The sequence below is a fragment of the Maylandia zebra genome, linkage group LG15, assembly GCF_041146795.1.
Source record: "Maylandia zebra isolate NMK-2024a linkage group LG15, Mzebra_GT3a, whole genome shotgun sequence".
Lineage (NCBI taxonomy): Eukaryota > Metazoa > Chordata > Actinopteri > Cichliformes > Cichlidae > Maylandia > Maylandia zebra.
In genome coordinates, this window is record NC_135181.1 from 41,071,207 (window position 1) to 41,091,089 (window position 19,883).

The window sequence follows — 19,883 nt, forward strand, 5'->3', positions numbered from 1 at the left end:
TTGAATAAAATAACTCCAAAATATTACAAAATGGTGCAAATATTAAGACTAAACATGTGTAACTACATGAGAGCACATTGATTAGGTGTGGCCTAACATCGTTGGGCGTGGCCTAACAGTTGAAGAGTGTCCATTTAAGCTACGTGCTGCAAAGACGTCAGGTTGCAACAGAAGCAAAAACACTGAAAGTTTGGAGCGTTTTTGGAGCTTTGATCCAGCGCCTCTGCATCCTCATCTACTCCAATCTCATCCATACTGTAACCAAAATAGCAGCGTGTAGCATAAAATAGAGGCAATCATTAGTAACATGTAACAATTTTATTAACTCGTCACTATATGTGAATTCTGTATATGTGAATGCTTAATAGAAACACTAAAACTTGATGTTGTTCCAACAAGACTTTTATGGTGATGTGTTTGGTGCTGAAGAAGAGATTTTCTTTTTCAGATACAGACTCGTGTTTCCTTATTTTGCTCTGCGCTTTCTTCGGTTGCCACAGATGTCCCAGAATGAGCCTTGGTGGGAAGTTACAACGAGTTTGGCCGCCATTATCTCAGAAGGGAGCAAATTAAAAAACAGCAGAAGCAGTGAGTACCAGCTCGTGTCTGAGTGCGCCTTCAGCCCTGATTGTTTCACAAGCAGGGCAAAAATAATTAGCTCAAGCTGAAGTAGTAACATGCTCAGAGTTCGAGATCATGACCAGACTTGCATTTATTAACGAACATAGTCTTTAAGCACACAAAGCGTTGTTGGTCTTTTGTGTTAGTGTATTCCTGTGTGAATGATTTCCCTTCATTGATAAAACTATTATAACACTTTTTAAATCTGTGGCTTCTGCAGAGTCAGTTTTGTGTCTCCTTGTGTTTTGCATTCATTCATGTTTAGTAGTTACTACGTTATCATCCCTTGTGTATCATGTTTGTTTATGTATTCTTTGAAGCTTTGAGTTGTTTCTGTGTTTCCTGTTTGGTTTCATTGTAACTTTTTGTTTATTTCTTTAAAGTTGTGAACTTTTTGCACCCTTGTGTATCTCTTGTTGTGTTTGAATTGTAGCTAGTGTTTAGTTACTGTTCTCTGTTATTTGAGTTTAGTTTCCTCACAGTTGCCTTTGTTCAGCACAGCTTGTGTATCGCGGTCATCCACCGAGTTAGCTCCTGTTGTACTGCTTTGTGTTTATTTGTACTTTCCCCGTCTCACTGTTTTGATCGTCTGCACCTCTGTCCCAACTGTCTCCAATCCCTTAATCACTCCATGTGTATATATAGTTCTATCTTTGCCTCAGTCTTTCATGCATTTCCTTCTGTGATCTCGTGAGCTTGTTTGGATTATATTGTCTTTAAACTCTGCGTCAGCTTCGTTGAGTGGCCTTCTGTTAAATCAGTCTGCCTACATTGTCTGCATTGGGTTCTTTAACCTGCTTTAGCTCCTGTCTCTTCAAACCCTGTTCCCGTTTCAGAAACCCTACGTTCTTCTGATTGGTTAACAAATTGAAAACTACTGAGGGACAACACCCAGTGACTCATACTGGATCAAATCGTCCATTAATTCCACTGCAATTCATTTAGAAGGTGCACATGAGGCTTACTGCCCTGCTAGACAGACATAAATGGAACTAAATGACAAATATTTAAACTGGAGAAACCTCTAGAGAAAAAACAATGATTATACAGCACGAGTCAGTAGTTTGGACTCCAACCCAAAAACTGCAGATTATCTCTGTGGCAGCATTTGTATTTTATTGATTTAGTTCACCTGATGGCCTTGTCTGTAGAGTGATATAAGGAAGTCCATGATGGAAGTAGAAAATAAAATGAAAAAGCTGTGTGAAGTTTAAATAAATTTATATCATTACTTGTTTTTTGTTTTTTTAACATTATCATGTGTTGTATACACATTATATTAAAGAGGGAAATGAAGATTTTCATAGTTTAATTCTGTTACCTGATATGAACCTGGAAATTCTACAAAAGTAAAATGGCCCCGGTCACCCGAACTGACAACTAAAAGTTGTGGAGCGTTTCCATTTTATTGAAAAAAAAAAGAGATCACAGTTTGACTTCATTATCATGATATCATCTGTCATTTTTTCCAGTGTTTTGTTATGAGTAACGTCGAGGCCACCCAGCGTGCAGAGGTTGTCAAGTGAGCTGATGAATTTATGCTCGAGTAAACAACATCTGCCAAAATCCCTCCTGCTGCTGCCACCACAGGTAAATGCCACCCATCTCAAGAGAGAAGAACGTGGACAAAAAAACAATGACATACTTTATGCTTAAAACTTCCCACTGAAAGACAGGTGGGAGAAAAGGATAAGAGAAGATGCTGGGAGGCGTAGAACAGATGAAAAACAAAGCTAAAAATCAGTTAAACAGTCAGATGGGAGAATGAATGAGGACACAAAGAGACGATAAAACAGAAAAACAGAGCTACAGTATGCATGCAGACTAAAAATATGAAAACTAATTGTTTATAAGTAATTCTTATGGGAATAAAGGGTTACTAAGTTACTGGGACAAAGTCCTCGCTAGGAGGTCAGGGTGAATGGACAGCTCAACGATCACTGGATGTGAAGACATTCGATTTCCCTTTTGAACATCTGAATAGAAATATCTCACTCTAATTGCTTTCATGGTAAATTTAGTCTTTGATTGCACAATCATACGGAAAGAAAATCTAAGGTTTCATGCATCAGGCCATAACTTACAAATTTAGCATCATTCTTATTCAACAAAAACTAAGCCAAGGCAAAGCTTTCTGAAGATTTTATACTTCATTCAGGTTGAGGTCTGGGCTTTGACATCTTGGTTATTTTCTTTTCTCCTAACAGATTTGCTGGTGCTCTTGTTATTATTCCCTTTCTTCTGTGGGCCATTTTCATCCAAGGCTTCCTGTAGCTGTTGGACAGACGCTCTCAAATTAGATAGAAGAGATTTGTCTCTGACGAATTAGTAATGATGTGTTTAAAACATCACATGTTATACACTGCCAGTGAAAAGCTTGAACATTTTTCCAGTTTTACTGCAATTCAAGTTGTTCAAGTCCAATGAAACGGTACAAAAGGTAAGAGATGAACCGCCAGAGGTTAAAAGGTTACAGCAAAATGAAAAATAGTGTGTATTTCACAATCATACAAAAAGTCCTTTTTTCAGGGAACACAAAACGGGTGAACACTTTAAAGCTGTTCTGCAGGAGGCTGATCAAGCCTCGAAAGGTGGTGTTACTGATTTCTGCAGGTGTTCTGGATTAAAATAAAAGCACACATTTATGGGAACCTCTGCAACAGATATGGGAACAACTTTGATTTCTATTGTAGAAAGAATGACACAAGTGTGTTCAGCTGTTATCAGCCAAAGGAGGCGACTGTGATGAGTCAAAGCGGAGAATACATTTTGGTCTATGTGGTGAGAATAAGGCACGGCGGGACCACAGATCAACATTCAGAGCCATTTTATTTACACTTCTCACCACGAAACAACACCACACACACCTGAGTCCCTGTGTTTTAACTCGGCGGGTGTGATTACGGATGCTGAGCAGGTGCGTCCGCCCTCCCTGCACGGCATCGCAGACCACGCCCCACCACAGTCTATAAATTGATTCCAAGATTTCTTGCTTCCAATTGTTTATTTGTACTATACTTTCATTTCAAAGTGCAATGAGACAATAAATGGCATAATTTTCAATAAAAACAGGAAAAAGTGGGGTTTTCTGAAACTTTTGACCAGCAGAGTACTTATCTAATTTTAGAACCTGGTACAGACCAGGTGATTTGGTTTTATTATGTCCCGATGCACACAACCTTAGAGTGTTTACATGCTTTTTCACATGAAAATTATGGATGGAAATCAGACATTTTTCTCAGAAATAAACATCAGACTAAGCCAGCTGAAAACTGTTTAGTTATAGACGGACTTCCTGCCTCCAAAAACATGCATTAGGAGACATGGCTGCCCCAGAAACAATATGCCACCCAGGCTTTAACAGCACGATAATGAAGTTAACAAAATGCAGAAGTATGATGTCTCACACACACTTTGTTTTAACGCCACGTTTTCAAAGTAACGGAGTAAGGGAATAGGAGGCAGTGAATGAAATCACTGTGACAAACATGAGTGGGAGTCAGTTTTTCAGTTTTGCATCAATAATTAGCACTAGATGTTTAAATTCATGCTAATATATGGCCCTCCTGACAGTGTGTGTGGTGATGGCACATTTTTAATTAAAGTATGTGATAAACAAAATGGTTAGATTAACTGACTGTCCAAGAAATGTGATTTATTTGTTACGTTGCATTCATTACTGGAATGAATGCAAAGTCAGTCAGTCTGTGTCTGAGCAAGGCATTCTTAAAATTTCACCCCCAACCAGCCTGAGCCTGGTTCTGCCCGAGGTTTCTTCCTGTTAAAAGAGACTTTTCCCTCCCACAGTCGCTAAGGGCTTGTTCATAGGGGGTCGTCTGATTGTTGGGATTGTGTCTTTACCTAAAATATGAAGCGCCTTAAGACAACTGTTGTTGTGATTTGGCTCTATGTAAGTAAAACTTAACTGATGAAATTAAACTGAACTAAAAAAAAAAATCTCTAAAATCACGTTGCTAAACTTGCTAACTTAGGACTCCACCCTCTCATGAAAATATCACTTCTGACGTGAAAAGAACAACAACATGGAGACAAAGTGCCAAATATGAATGAAGATATTTTCTAAAGCAGTTGTTTCATGTTCTTGCACAGACACTAAAACACAAGTTTTAAAACCGTGTAAGTCTCATCCAAAAATGACTGAGGTGACACTGATACTTGAGAAACTGAATCTGACAGTTAGTTGTCACCTGTCACCTCAAAAACAGGATCCTTCATTATATTTCTGGGTGTCAATGGATTCAGTAACACAATCCTTCAGTGATAATTTCTCAGCACCTTTAGAAACAGAAACTGGATGCAACTGGTAAAAATTTAGACCTCAGTAAAAGTCTGTTTATGGGGCTGAATGTTTGCATGTGCATGTGTTTGTGTGTCCATGCCTTGTGTCTGATAGTTGAGTCTCCTCATCTCCACAGGATCTGACGAGTGGGCCAGCAGCGAGTCCTTCACTCCTGCCATGTGCTCATCCTTGGCTGGAGACGTTCGTTTCCTGGAGAAAAAGCAAAACCAATTTAACGTTACATAATGTACCAACAGGCCAAATGGGTATTAATGACTCCGAATGAGCAAATTTCTAAACTTTATTTTCTGGAAAATACTGGGAAAAAAGAATCTGCAACAAGCTACTGTGCAAAAAACAATAAGGATTACACGTAATTTGAGCATACTTTATAGATGATGAAAAGCGTTGTAGAATGTCTGAGGACTAAAACTTTGGCTGCAAGCAGTGTCCTCCTATTTGCAATATTGAGCTGGTTTGCTCTGACTTTTCAATTTTATAGGAATTTTAATGTATTTGTTTTAAATTTTATTTTATGGCCCAAGAAAAGTTTCTACTAAACAATAAACACAGACTTAAAATCAGTAACAATATAATTCCTGAAACAGACCAGCAACCTAAAGTTTACTCAGTCACTTGACCCTGGACTGGATACGTGAATAAAATCTGTCGATGGGTAACAATGTGTCCAGTCTTGGTTCCTGATTCCAGGGTTGCACAGAATTTCAGCTAAAACCCACTGAAAGACGACGCTCAAAGACGACGCTGAAGGCGCCATACCAAGCATCAAAAGAACATTAAGAATTGATTAAAAAGCGAAAGGTGGCGAGCCAGAAAAATACATCCTGTTATAGCTCAATTTGGTTGAAAGGGCATCTTTTATTTCTCAGCACTTCTAAACTCCTTAGACATCCAGATGAGTCACATCCAGACCCTTCTCTGATGACACAGTTTTCCAAACAAAATGAGTGAAATCAGTTCAAATGTTAGTGGCTCATGTTGGTATTTATTTAACAGGGCTTTATCATTAGTGAAGTATCTGTTGTACTTGGGAATATTAAACGTGTAAGTATGACCTAATATTTACAGTATGCTACTGAACTGCACAGTAGAAGCTTTCTCCATTTACTTTTCAAACACTGATTTAAGATCATCAGCTGCCTGTTTCAAAGATTTTCAGACACACCTGATTTGCATAAAGTAGCCTCAACCCAAACTTTATGCAAATAAAGAGTGGGCAACTCAACACCCCCTCTCTGGAAATGTGGCGATACGAGACTGCATTGCACGGCTGCTACACAGACAATGAGAAATGCAAATGACTCCTTTAAAACAGAAATATGACACTAAAATTCATCTGCTCAGCTCAAACAGCTATAGCCCCTTTAAATGAACCGTTAATTTGCATTCCTTAAATGTAATAACTACATTAGGGTTGAAGTGCAGGCAAACCTGAGTGTTTCACCTTGAAACAGAACGTCCTTATATTTAAAAACATCTCTTGATAAACGGATATTATATATATTTTATACATTTTGAATTAGGGACTGTGGAAAGTAAATGGAGCCCATACATCATCAATCAGCCCACGCATACGTGACACATATATTCACAGGTGTGTATTCAGCATGATTTTTGCAGGTAACACAAACAGGAGAGTGAAGTGCCATTGTGATGTCAGTTATTGCCTCTTGGTGATATCAGGATTCGATTTTTCCATGTCTACAATTTGTTTTGAAGGCTGCTTCTGCAGGTGTGTGAGGGGCTGAGAGGTGAATAAAGCATGAAGGGAGAATTATTCTGGAGGGAAAGATCAGCCGGATTTGTGAACTCGACACTCGACACAGAGCTGAAGAGCAGAAAACAGACGCACAAAGAGACAAACATGCTAAAATGTAGTCTCACACGCTGACACTGAAGACACACATGCTTAGAGGGGCTGTCAATTGAAGCCGATATGCCTGAAAACCAAACAAAAAGAAGACAGCTCACAGACACTGACGTGGGACTGTGATTTGAACGTGTAACAGAAACAAGTATCTGTCACTTCAAATCATCACTGTCAGCAAATGTAGACACGTCTGACCCACAAAGCATGTTTACACAGCATGCACGATGTGCAAGGGCAGGCAGGAGAGGTTGGAGGGTGGGAGGGTGGAAACAGACAGGAGCACTAACCTTTCTTGTTTGCTGCATCCACAGAAAGTAGGCAGACAGTTAGCAAGGAGGAAGAAACAGAGAGGATTCATTTACAAGTCGTCAGAGGACCTGACAGAGTTCATTGCTTCACCTCACAAACTACTCCTTCATCTCATCTTTGACCTGATCTCATTTTCTAATAAAATCTGATGTAGTTCATGAACAAAGAGAGAGTGTTTTTAATATTTCTAATGATCTCCACAGAGCAACCTGGAACAAATTACTGTAACCTGAATGGAAGGCTGGTTTCACAGTCTGTGGAACGTGATGAAGCAGCCGTCTCCTCTAAACATCAACCCACAGTGCTGAAAGGGCCAAAAACCAAAGTTCTTCTAATGGTCATTGGAGACTGGCTCTAAAAGCCAGCCAAGAGTCACAGACTCCCGAGTGAAAGTGTCGAAGCTTACAGCAGAAATAAACATGTTTACAAAAAACTTCCCCTCTTCATAGCAGCCGTGTGGTGGATGAATTTGTGTTTTTTATTTTGTTAAAGCATAAAGTCTACATGAGGGGTTGGCTGCGTTTATTGATAGGTGGAAGGTGACGCAGCAGGGTGTAGCTGCTAGGCTTCGTCTCAGTCCATCTATCTGCAGTATTTGTGCTGCTGGTGAGACAAATCCTGTCTTTTTCTTTTATTTGGAATGAATTAGCCGATGGCTGTGAATTGGACCTGTATAGTTTATGAATGCAGCATGCTAACCTAGCCTCCTGGCTAAGCTAATAACAACACTGCACCTTCTGGTCACTTCTGGGTCATAAACCCATGGCTATCCATTTCTATGGTTGGTATTAATTCCAACTTTTGCATCAGTTTTCCCCTCAAAAAAATTTGTAAGTGAAACTACCAAGCAGCCTCTTTATATTTCAGTTTAGCATGCATGAGTCGATATTGGTATACATAAGCTAACTGTGTTGAAAACTTTTCTTGTGACTAATGACCTAATTCAAGTTTCATGATTTTCAAAATAAATGGAATCATGTGAGGCTTACAGTAAAAACACACCCAACAATCTAAAATACCCCTTAATTAGACGCACTTAAAGTCTTAGTAACTCTAAGATATCTGAATATGTCAATATTAGTTAAAAATGTCACCACGTCTTCACAATCTCAGGCAATATTTATATTTGTATGTATTTTTTACCTAACTAAAAAAAATTGATCTTGGAAAAACAAAGGATTTTGTTTGACGTTGGACTACAGCAAAAGGAAGAATGAGGAAAAAGACAAAACAAATTGTGCCTCTGAGCAGCGCAGCAGCCATATAGAGGCCCTCGTCAGCCCAGTCAGTAACTCCAGATGTTTGACCCAAGAACAGGAAGCACGAGCCAACTGTCAGGCTTGAAGAGCAGGGCCGCGAGGTAGCTCGCAGCACCTCCCTCCCATATGCCATGGAGGACCTTTGCCTTCAGGCCGGCTCAAACAAGACAAATGTCTGTCTCTATTCTAGAAAATCTTCCACTCTGACCGTTTCCTGGCACTCAGTTCTAATAAAATCTTCTTGTCATCTGTTGTGCTGAAGAAAATGCTTCAGGTCTCTCTGTGGACTCAGCTCGATGATATGAGGAGGAACACAATGAGCATGTACTGCCTCCAAGGTTTACCAAAAGTGTTGCTTCTCTCACAACAGATGACAAAAAAGGATCATCTGTATCCTGATGCTTCTGTTACTTAGTTTCAGGGAATAAAAGTGTAATTTTTTTTTTTTTTTTACATCTGATAGTTTGACATGTAAACGTTTTTTTTTTAAATAAAGTTTATAAAAATATATATGAACAAACTGCTCTGCTAACTGAAATGACAAAGCGGTAACTAGAAAAAGTAATTTAGATGTGAGTGTATTCCATTTTTTGTTATTTCACCAAAATGCTGCAGTGAGAGGATTCAGGAAAAACTAGAAAAATGGATCTTTCTAGTTTTTCTCCTCTGCTCACATTCAAAGTCTTGAACTATCAGAGCGCCCAGTGACGTGACACCATGGTCTCACTCTCAAATACCAACTTTAAAGCAGATTACTCACAAGATGGAGAGGAAATGGTGTCTTACTAATTTACTTCATTTACTTTGCTTTTTGACAGAGCTTAAAGCTGGATCGTGTGACCCTGAATTCACCCTCCACAGGCTTCCCATCATGCACTGAGCGTTTCTCCTTCTCTCACCATTTGTTTATAAACCATTTAATTATGAGTTATTATTAACCTCTGTCTCTCTTCCACAGTGTGTCTTTTGTCCTGTCTCCCTCCCCTCAGCTTCAACCAGCGCAGCAGATGGCCCCGCCCCTCACTGAGCCTGGTCCTATCAGGGGTTTCTTCCTGTTAAAAGGAAGTTTTTCCTTCCCACTGTTCATGGAGGGCCCCTAGCTGCTTACCCTAACCCTAACCAGTCTCTGTATTACTATAGGGTCTTTACGTTGCAATATTAAGCACCTTGAGGTGACTGTTGTTGTGACTTGGTGCTATATAATCTTAAAAACCTCATATTCATATTATCCCAGTGAAGCCCTTCCCTCTCAGCCTGCAGGCTTCTTTGTGGTTCATAGAATCCTTTAAAGTAGGATGGGAGACAGAGCTTCAGATATCCTTCCTGTGGATCCAGTTTGAGTTCAGGAGACAAACACCCTTTTCACTTTTAAGATCATACTTAAAATTTTCCTTTTTGATAATAAAGAAAAATTAGGGCTGAATCAGGTCATCTTGAACAATCTCTTAGATATGTCACTACAGGCTCAGCCCGATGGAGGACTTCCCATCATGTATTGAGTATTAGTTTTCTACTGTATTGCATATCATTACATTTCGTCCTTTGTCTTCCATAGTTTGGGTTCTGTTGCTATCTCTGTGCGCTCGTTTTACCCTGACACGTTCCATAAAGCTGCTGTTTCCTACGCCTGGTTCTGCTGCGATCATTTCCTCTTAAAAAGACATTCTTCCTTCCTACTATTGCAAATTAGGGTATGTACTAAAACTGATTAAAATCATATTCAGTCACTGATAGATCCACTACATTAATTTAATAATTTAGCATTTTAACAAAACAGGAACCTTTGTCTTTACTTGAATATTCACTGAAGTCAAAGCAGTAAAGGCCCTGTGAAGGAAAATGTTAACAGAAATTAAAATGTGCTTGTAAAAAACAGTGTTTTCAGTATTTTTATGAGTCTGATGTGATCAACGATTAATGTTTTCTGCATCTGTTGGAGGCGTCACTCCAAAAATAACCAGTGTGTGTCCTCGCTGTGTCCGCTGTTGCGTGTGTCATACTCACCTTTTGAAGAGTAAAATAGCGATGACTATAATGATAATCAGAATGACTGCCAGCACCGGACCCATCACCCACAGCATCTCTGGGTCTTCTTGTGGTTGTCGAATAACCCCACTGATCTTCACCGTGAAGGGATCAGAGAAAGGGCTGGCTGCAAATGTCCTCTGCTGCAAACGAGAAGGATTCAGTCAGTTCACACACACACTTGTTTTCATATCTCAGTGAGGACATCTCATTGGCATAACGCTTTCCCTAGCTGCTCACCCTAACCATCAAAAACGAGTGAAAAACCTGACCATAACCTAATCCTGACACTAAAACCACATTTTGAGCCTCAAAAATGCCTTCAAACTCATGAGGACGGGGATTTTGAAGCCAGCGGTCCCAACCCCTGGTCCACAGACTGGTACCGGTCCGTGAGTCGTTTGGTACCGGGCTGCGAGAGTTGAGGCTCGGGTGTGAAATTCATGGTTTTCAGGGGTTTTAATCAGTTTTTATCATTAGTTTTATATCGTTTGAATAAATCTTCTTTTTTTTGGTACCGGTACTGGTTTTATTTCGTTGTATTTATCTGCGACACCTTAAAGGCCTGTCTGTGAAAATATTGTCGGACATAAACGGGTCCGTAGCGCCAAAAAGGTTGGGGACCGCTGCAACAAGTGACTGTTGATCCCAATGTTCTGTCCTCACAAAGAAGTCTAAACATCATTTTATTTCATGAAATCTTTTTGCTCATTTTAAACATGTTTTGAGAAAAGTTGAGAGACGGGCAACAAAAGGCTGGAAAAGTAAGTGGTACTAAAAAGAAACAGCTGGAGGAATATTTTGTTAACTGGTAAACAGTGAGTAACATGAGTGGGCATGAAAGGAGCATCTTAGAGTTTCGAAGAAGTAAACACGGTGAAAAAATCCCTAAAAAAACAAACACCTAAAACAACAGCATGACTTCATACTAGAGGAGTCCAGTGTTGAACTAGCTTAAGTGCAGTCCAGACCTTTCTGGAGCATCATGGACCGGAGCATCTACAGTCCTATATCAGACAAGAAGGGGACGTCATTCCTCTTCCTGTTTTCTGTGTTTCACCATGAATAAAATCCGGATTTATGAGGTTTGCAAATCATTGCATTTTGTTCTTGTCACACAGCTCGCCAAGTTTTTGGGGATTTCAGGTATTCACACCACAGCGTCCCTTTTCAATGCAACACATCTATCAAACAGTCCCGCTGGTAGTTGTGCGATGTTTTAGGAAGAAAATAAGGGGACAGTAAAAACCATTGAATGGAAATAACTTGTGAATATTCTTAGAGCTAATTACTGGCTCTCAGGGTGGTTTTAAAAAAAGTTCCCTAGAGGTAAAGGTTTCATCTAGTTTTTACGATACAATATCAGGAGACAGTCTGGGTCAACACAAAAACAACTTAGATAAAAATTAATTTTATTCTTAGATGTGAGCGTTTTACTGTTTTCTTATTTGTTGAAATTAAATGGAAAGAAATTCTGGCTAGTTTATGTCTCTGTCTTGTATATTGGCAGTAGGCTGATATAGAGGTTTGTGCTTCATAGCATGAAGGTACCTTTGTTCCCCATGTGTGCAGTGACGTTTATTTCTATTCCAGTTCAGTTTCTATGACTAATATGATTACCCCATCACAATAAAAAAAAAACAACAACAACAACAGAAAACACAATCATCAATAATTAGAACACAAAGAGGCATTTGTTGTCTCACTGAGGAAAAAAATAACACTATACAAACTGATCTGTTTCCCAGTGTGTGGCAAACATAACAATATGCTAATGGAAACTCAGTTTTGCACTCTTTTGGATAAGTTTTGTTTATTCTTGCTGGTTCTTGTTAAAACTCTAAAATATCTTCGTGGTGCACAGAGTTCCTGAAAAAGCTCCTGAAAAAACCCAAAGAAAATCCTGCATTTATTGCATCCATGTAACCTGCATGAAGCCTTTTTATTGCTTTTGTTGAAGCTTTACAATATTTTGTGGTACAGTCCCCCATCGATCAGAGGAATAATGTGAAACCTGTAACAGGACTATCCATCACATTACCAAAAAACTTCATGTAATTTAAATATTTTAAACTGTGAAAACATTTTGATTCAATTCATCAATTTAAAGATTTTAAGCAATTGTAAAGCAGGATTCCATGTGGGAGTGTAAATGAGGTTTAAACGATAACAGGTCTCTGCAGGTGAAGGCAACTGGTTATCTGTAACAGCTCCTGGAAGGCAGCAGGTGGAGGGGATGGGGTTGGGGACAGAGGAGGACAGACAGTGAGGTGTGAGACAGGCAGAGACAGGCTGCTGTGTTGGATGTGCTTGATGTGGGACCGTACTGCTTGTTGTCATGAAACCCACCCTGAGGCCAGGGGGGCACAAGAAGCTCAGTGCAAGGATACGCATCGGCAACATCCTCTGAGGACACATCCAACAATGCCAACAGCTTCACTACACCTTCAGATGGGGCATGGAGACCTGAGGCCAGCCCTGAGTTCTCCCCTGCCATCACTAAAGGACATGGACCTAGACTCTCACTTTGGCACAATATAAACTCATGTCTCGCTGCTAGGACAGAGTCTGTTCATCTAAAAGATCTGTTTCCGCCACATATTTTTAATGTTTGTAAATGCTGATGGACAGAAAGTCACAGCTCTGCAGTCGCGCATCTTTGGAAAGACCAGCACATATACAAAGAAAAACGAAAAACATATAAATCTGTTGAAGCATACATATTTCTTTATAGCTACATCTAGGGCTTTGATTTGTGTAATGGACTGATGTCGACCATCCGGACTCGCGCTGAACAAAGCATCGATTATGCCATCTGGCCATAGTCTCATATCATTGTCACCTACTTAAAAACAGGCCAGAGTAGGTGCGACGGTCTGCTTCTCTCTCAGACTAATTGCATTTCAATATGCTGAAAGCTTTTAATGGATTTTCGTCTAATGGTGCAAAAAACATGTTGCCTACCTTAGCTTAAAACAAAAAAATACAACAAAAAAGGCTAAAAACTGAAAGTATCCTCACTGTTCAGGCCTATTCTGGCTGAGCACATCAAGCATAATGTGACAAATCCCACTTTATCACTTGTTGAGATTCCAGTGCTCCAAAGCAGCCAGGTTTGAATGGCTTTCACCAATTTATTGAGTTCAAGGACTTTTAACTTCAAAAGATGACAGAGTGTGTGTTCTAATGCTTTCTCAATTTAAGCTATTTGCATCCATAGGAACAGTGTCATTGGCTGCAGTTGTCTTTAAATTTGATTCAGTGGTTTACATAAACAAGCGTCCACCTCGTGGTTGACAAATAAAGCCAATGCAGAAATAACAGCTCCTGTAAAGGCCACTTGAGGCTGACTCCGGTGAGCTGATCCACATATCATTTATTGATCCCTGGGGGAAATTATTTTTTGTAACAAAAAATAATTTCCCCCAGGGATCAATAAAGTATTCTGATTCTGATTCTGATTCTGATAGACTTTAATGTTGAAATGCACAGTCCTACAGTCGAGGTAAACAGTTTTCCAGTCAGGTACAAAAAATTATTGTGGTCTTCACAGTTAATCAAAACCTCCATAATGAATTCTTTTTTATAACTAAGTTGAATCTTCTACATGTTCGTTTGTTTGTGACCCATACAGTATGGATGAAGCTTGTTAACAGCGATCGCAAGTGTTAGCTACTGTATTTTCCGCACTATAAGGCGCACTTAAAAGCCTTTAATTTTCTCAAAAATCGACAGTGTATCTTATGTGTGAATTCTCAAACCAATTTTATGTGGTACATGGCGCTCAAAAATCTGTCAAAAAATGTTTTAGTACAACTTTGCTAAGCTACGAAGCCGCACGGCCTGATGGATTGTCGGAGCATTACGGCTGCCGTAGTGTCGCGGAGTCCTGGGTCCTAAACTCCGTCCGATTCAGGTCCCAAACTCAAACGAACACTGCAGCATCACTGGGAGTTAAAAACTGTCTAAATTCTTTCATCTTTAATAAAATGATCAGCATTGCTGCTTTACCAGGTGTAACTATGAAGTTTAACATCCAGGCATCCATGAAAACAGAACTGATTACATTTAACAGAGTTAGAAGTTAGCAGGAAGTTAGCTCGCTAGCTTCCACCTAAACATGATATAGCATGTTCTGACTGAGAGATTTGTGAATAAATTCAAACGTACAGCTCTGCTGTCACTTCCAACATAAATGAAGACAGAAAACTAAACAGCAGTGACGTTTGTAGGGTTACTGAAGTTGGGCTAGCTGCTATATAATGATGTGCTAGGTGATCGCTAGCAACACAGCTATGTTAGCATAGCATAAACATAGTGAAGCTGAAGGATGAACGCGAACAGTTTTCCACTCGATAAAAGTTCACGTGAGGGTTCCTGATGGTTAGAGACAAATGCAATCGCATGGCAGGATGCTGTAAACGGACCAAACTTCAGTCAGGAGAACAACTGAGATAATCCATCCACAATACGAGGTTAGTCATTAATATACTGCAACAACATGGGAATAGAGCAGCTGTGAGAGGATTCAACATTAATGAATCAATGGTACAGAAGAGAAGGAAGCAAGAAGAAGAAGCTGAGTAAAGTTTGACTTATCTGACTGTTTTGTTTCACTTAATGCTCCTTATGGTCTGAAAAATATGGTAATCAGAAATACCAGGCAGTGATGTCATGTCAGCTACATCCATCTTTTGTATACAGTTTTTTCAATGGAAATGGGCCATTAGTCTATGGCAGTATGACTCCCATGTTAAACAGCAATGTTTCCCATGATTGCATCAGTATTTTAGAGCCCCCTCTCTGTAAAAGCCCACATCATTAAACCCCCAGACGGCCAGGTTTTCATGCAGTATTTCTGTAATTACAGTCTCTGTGGAGACCAATCATTTCTCAAGCAATGTCACTCGAGTAAACAAAAACTCCTCCAGAGCCACCAAACACATTAAACAAGTATTTCACCAGCACAGCAGTAGTACTTCTCCAATTGACTTTGACATGTAAAATTAGAGAAATTAATACCAAAAAACACCAAACCAAGAGATGTTTGTCATCCTAATGACCTCTGGAGTAAAGCAGTGCAAAAAAAAAAAAATCGCTTCATTACAAAATAATCAAATATTGCAGATGAAGCGAAATCAAAGAAAACACTTTTAGGTCTTCTCTAAGCGGCAGAGTTGGAGGCAGTCCGATATTGGCAACAGAATAAACATTAAAAGGGGTTACATGGATCAATTTGCAGGGAGTAATTCTCTTTAAGTAACTGTTCTGCTTGTCACTTTATGTTCTGTGAGACAAGTGTAGTAAGTTGCACTGTGTTGGTGAATGAGACTATAAATATTCCTGTAAGCCTGACGGGCTCTGGCTCAACAAGGCTGCAGCTCCGCTGGGTAAAAGCCGTAAACCCCACTGAAGTGTGCCGCTTGTTAAAAACAAAGCCACCCTCGACCAGCTTTGTTTCCTTAATGATTCATTAATTTCAGCACATTTTTCCACACTCATTTTCACTTTAGCATTCATGGTCGAGGTTGCGGTGTCCAATCTGACAGCTACACATGAATTATACATGATCTTTGTCTATAACAGACTTTTTTGTATTTGTCCTGCTGCTAAATGCAAAAAAATATAAATCATTTTGACACAGATCGGCCTTGCAAACACATCAAACTCTAAAGTTTATTCTTTGTAGTGTAAACTTTCATTTCAAGGCAAGAAACCTGATTATAATCATTCTTGTTAATCCAAACTTGTATGAATGTAGAAACGCACGGGAATCTGATGGCCTGAAGATCTGAAGTTACACAACAACAAGCTAACCAAAAATAAGTGGCAGTCACATGGAAAGTAGAGATGTTTTTCCTACCCATATTTTCAGCATGCACATGTAATGACTTTCACTCTACAGAAGCGACCATGAACTTGTCTCTCAGTTTTTTAAAACCTCTTTTTTAAGGAGAAAACAAAAGTCTTGACAATCCGATTTCTGTCTTTGTTTTTGGTGAGAACTTCCTGCACGCAGAAAAACTGAATTTAATCCTGTCATAAGTGTTAACATACCTGATTTTTGCTCAGACGTGTTAATAAAGCTCTCTTTGAATTAAAAGGCCTTAAAATATAACCTCTTACTCAGGCCTTCATTTGTCACGGCTGAATTGGCATGACTTTAGTCAAGGTACAAGTTGCTCTGCTTTGCTTTGGATAAGTGCCTTTGTTATTTGCATAATAATAATAATCACACACACACACACTGTTAGAAAGCTTAGTGAGTGATACTTCTTCTATTTCCTTTTCCCACTGTTTTTCGTAATGACTTCGACTGTACGTGTGTTGCTGTGTGTGAGTAATTGTCACCCACATTAGAAGCGTGCACCAGTTGGCAGCAGGCGCGCTCCAGGCTTATCCTCCCACAGCCGAACTGTCTCTGCTCCTCGTCTGATGCACCGCTTTCATATCCCTTCTCCAAGAAGCACATGCTGCCAACCAAATGCCTTATCTCCTCAGTGTTTATAGTTTGGTGTTGTTAGTGTCTTTTGGGACAAGTCTACTTTTTGCCGTTTCGTCCGTCCCAAACAACTAAAGCACTGTAGCGAAGCAAAAGTAATCTACCAATCAGGTGGGTCTCCGACTGGGATTTAGATTTTTTATTATAACAGTGCAGCTGTCGCTTGTTTAATGAAAGTTTCTCATGCACTGCAAACTTACTGCAAACACTAAGTGTCAATGCTGAATGTGACACGCAGTCATTTATAAAGATGTCTGGTGTTAAGAAGTTTAATTTTCCTTTTTTGGTTTTGCATTGCACCTGATAGTTTCATTTCTCGCTTCCTTTCTTCCAGCTTCTGGTGCAGTGTTGATAGAAATTAAGACTTGGAACAGTTATAAATGGATTAAGTAGTGGAGGGAGTGGAGCTGATTAAATGTTTCTTTAATCTACGAGAGGAGGCTGTTTATCAGTAAGCAAATTTTTAAATGTGGTGCCATGGAGTCGGTTCTGTGAACGTCTCCCTGTTTTTGCATCTAGTACAGGCTGCAAATGTCAGACATTTAGTATGCATATATGCACGCTGGCTGATGTCATGCCCATTTCACACCATTATACTTGACAACTGTGGGTAGGAATATATTTATTTACCCATCAAATACATACGCAAGATGTTTATGTTGGCTGGTCACCTGTTAGTTATTGAATATAGCCTTAATGAAAACTCATACATAATTAATATTTTCTGCCTTGAGGAACAGTTTTTCTGTGCTTCCGTCCCACTGCGATCAAATCTCTTGGCCAAGGCAGCAGCACAAACTCACAGCTTGATTCTCTAAAGCAGAAAAATGTATAAATAATCTTTTTACATGATAAAGGGAGTGTTAATTTTCCAGGTCATAATTCACTTCTGTGTGTATTTTAGGAGGATGGATTTGAAACATAACCTGAGTTATTCTGATGGTTTTCTAGTTCACTTTCTACCTGAGCGATCTTCAAATCGCAGCTTTCACCAAACTTAAACCAACCATTAACAGCTCCTCATGGCTAACAGCACAAGCAGCATAAGCAGATGGCTAAACAGCTTTCATTACATAATGCACATTACAGAAGCTATGTCCTAACTGCTACTATTTATCCTGCATTTAAACACAAGCTGCGTTGCTAATTATAAAAATCTTTAAAAGGATGTTCTGTTAAACTGAAACTGTATATAAAAGATGGACATAGCCACCATAAACATGTTCGTTTTGGACAGCTGTCAGCTAATCCTTGGTTAGCAAGCTGCATTCATAAACAGTACCGCTGCATTGCACAGATACTTATATGAGCTAACTAGTCCTAAATAGCAGACAGGTAAAATAGTCAAATTTAACTCCCAAACACTGAAGCACAACCTTTCGGGCAGGCTGTACTTTGTAGCAGGCCGTAGTCTGTGTTCATTAAAACAGCAGCACAAACACTGTAGAGAGATTTGATTCAGTGACTTTAATTAGCTGACTTTAATTCAAGGCACTTCTGTCATTAACCAGTTCCCAAGCTCCAGTATCCATGTTTATTTTGCCATTTGTTTGCTTGCATTGTACATGTTTATTTCTGGTGTAAAGGTTGATATGGGAGGTAGTCAGTCAAGTGGCCACCAGAGGAACTGCGGCTTTTAGCGCTTCTGCGCTGGTGTCATTTTTCAGAGCTCGCCACCTGGATAAGCTGTTTGTTAGAAATGCTATAACAGACTTTATAGCATTTCTAACAGTATTATTACTGTTTTATTACTTCAATTAACCACAGTGATAAAAGAACGTCTCCTTGCTCTGCCATCGCTGTCACACAATCCTCCCGGTTCATGCGGGTTTATATTAATGCACTGCAGTGTTGCAGTTTTCAAATGTCTGCGTCTCTGTATCAGGACAGAGCTGTGGCACGAGACTGGGAATCTTTCTATTGCAACTTCAGTCTCAGAAACAAGTCTTAGCAGTTGATATTTTAGCCAAGCAATGACAAAAATGTCACAACAAGTCAACAGGAAATGCCACTTAAAAAGTGTGAGGAGGCAGCGGCTGCAGGTGTGAGTCTTGTCAAAGACTCCCTAATGACCGAGAAGGTTACTAATGTTAGGAGAGTGCACACTGTGGGCTTGTGCTGTGCGGATGGAAACTGTAGTAGCTGCATTTGTTAAAGCTTCACTGTTCATATTTTTGCTCCTGCTCTATGAGAAATAAAGAAATACAGTAAAACAACAAAAGTTCAGTTGTTTTCCCTCTTGTTTCATTGTCACTGTTATTATTGTAGCCTAAAGGGGGGATTATGAAGAGACTGACTTACTCATGAGCTCATCATTGCTTTTCTCTTATGATAATTCTAATGAAGAAGTCTTATTATATTGGTCCCATTCCTGGTTTACACATTTTCATAACTGACGACAAACCTCAGCGTTTCTTTAAAAAGACGGCAGCCACCTTTCCGAGCTCTGCAGCGTATAGAAGAAACCTTGAAGCATTAGCAGCTAAAAGGTGTGGCGCTTGATAACGTGCTCAGCTCATCTGTCTCCTCAGCGCTTTCCGCTCGCTTCTCTCTTTAGTACTTTGTGGCACTTTTAGCAAAGTACTGCTTACAGCTCAGAAAACTTTTTTTCTTTTTGAAAAATGACAGTTTTCACAGCTTTTAGATGCAGCAGAAGCATATTCTGAAGGATATTTAGATAATCTCAGGGGGGAAGTTTTGAAGTGATCAATCTCAGCGGTGGGACCTCGTAGATAGTAATCCTTCAGGGGTGAAAAATATGCTGCTGCTACATCTGCAAACTGGAGCGAGGAGACGCAAAGAAGAGAAGTGTCTATAATAGCAGAGGTGCAGGGGGATGAACATTTTGCTCAACAAAATTGTTTCCACCGTCCGTAATCCTTCCGCAAGAAGTGACTGATTACAAAGTATGAAACAATGTCTGACTGCAATGTATTTTGACAGCTCGGTTATTTTCTGAAACACTGGATATTTCTC

At 39.6% G+C, this 19,883-nt stretch overlaps 1 protein-coding gene across 16 annotated transcripts in view; it reads right to left on the minus strand.

Annotated features, from left to right (window-relative positions):
* Nucleotides 1–19,883, minus strand: part of ptprfa (protein tyrosine phosphatase receptor type Fa) — a 358,380-nt gene that overhangs the window by 34,568 nt on the left and 303,929 nt on the right. For 13 of the 16 annotated variants that reach the window (XM_076874475.1, XM_076874473.1, XM_076874472.1 and 10 more), the window contains 2 exons: nucleotides 10,385–10,548; nucleotides 5,022–5,131 (listed from right to left, as the gene is read on the minus strand). In XM_076874475.1, coding sequence (XP_076730590.1) covers nucleotides 5,022–5,131; nucleotides 10,385–10,548 — 274 coding nt within the window. The remainder of the gene's footprint in view (nucleotides 1–5,021; nucleotides 5,132–10,384; nucleotides 10,549–19,883) is intronic. The other 3 variants (XM_076874474.1, XM_076874480.1, XM_076874483.1) reach the window with 1 other exon arrangement.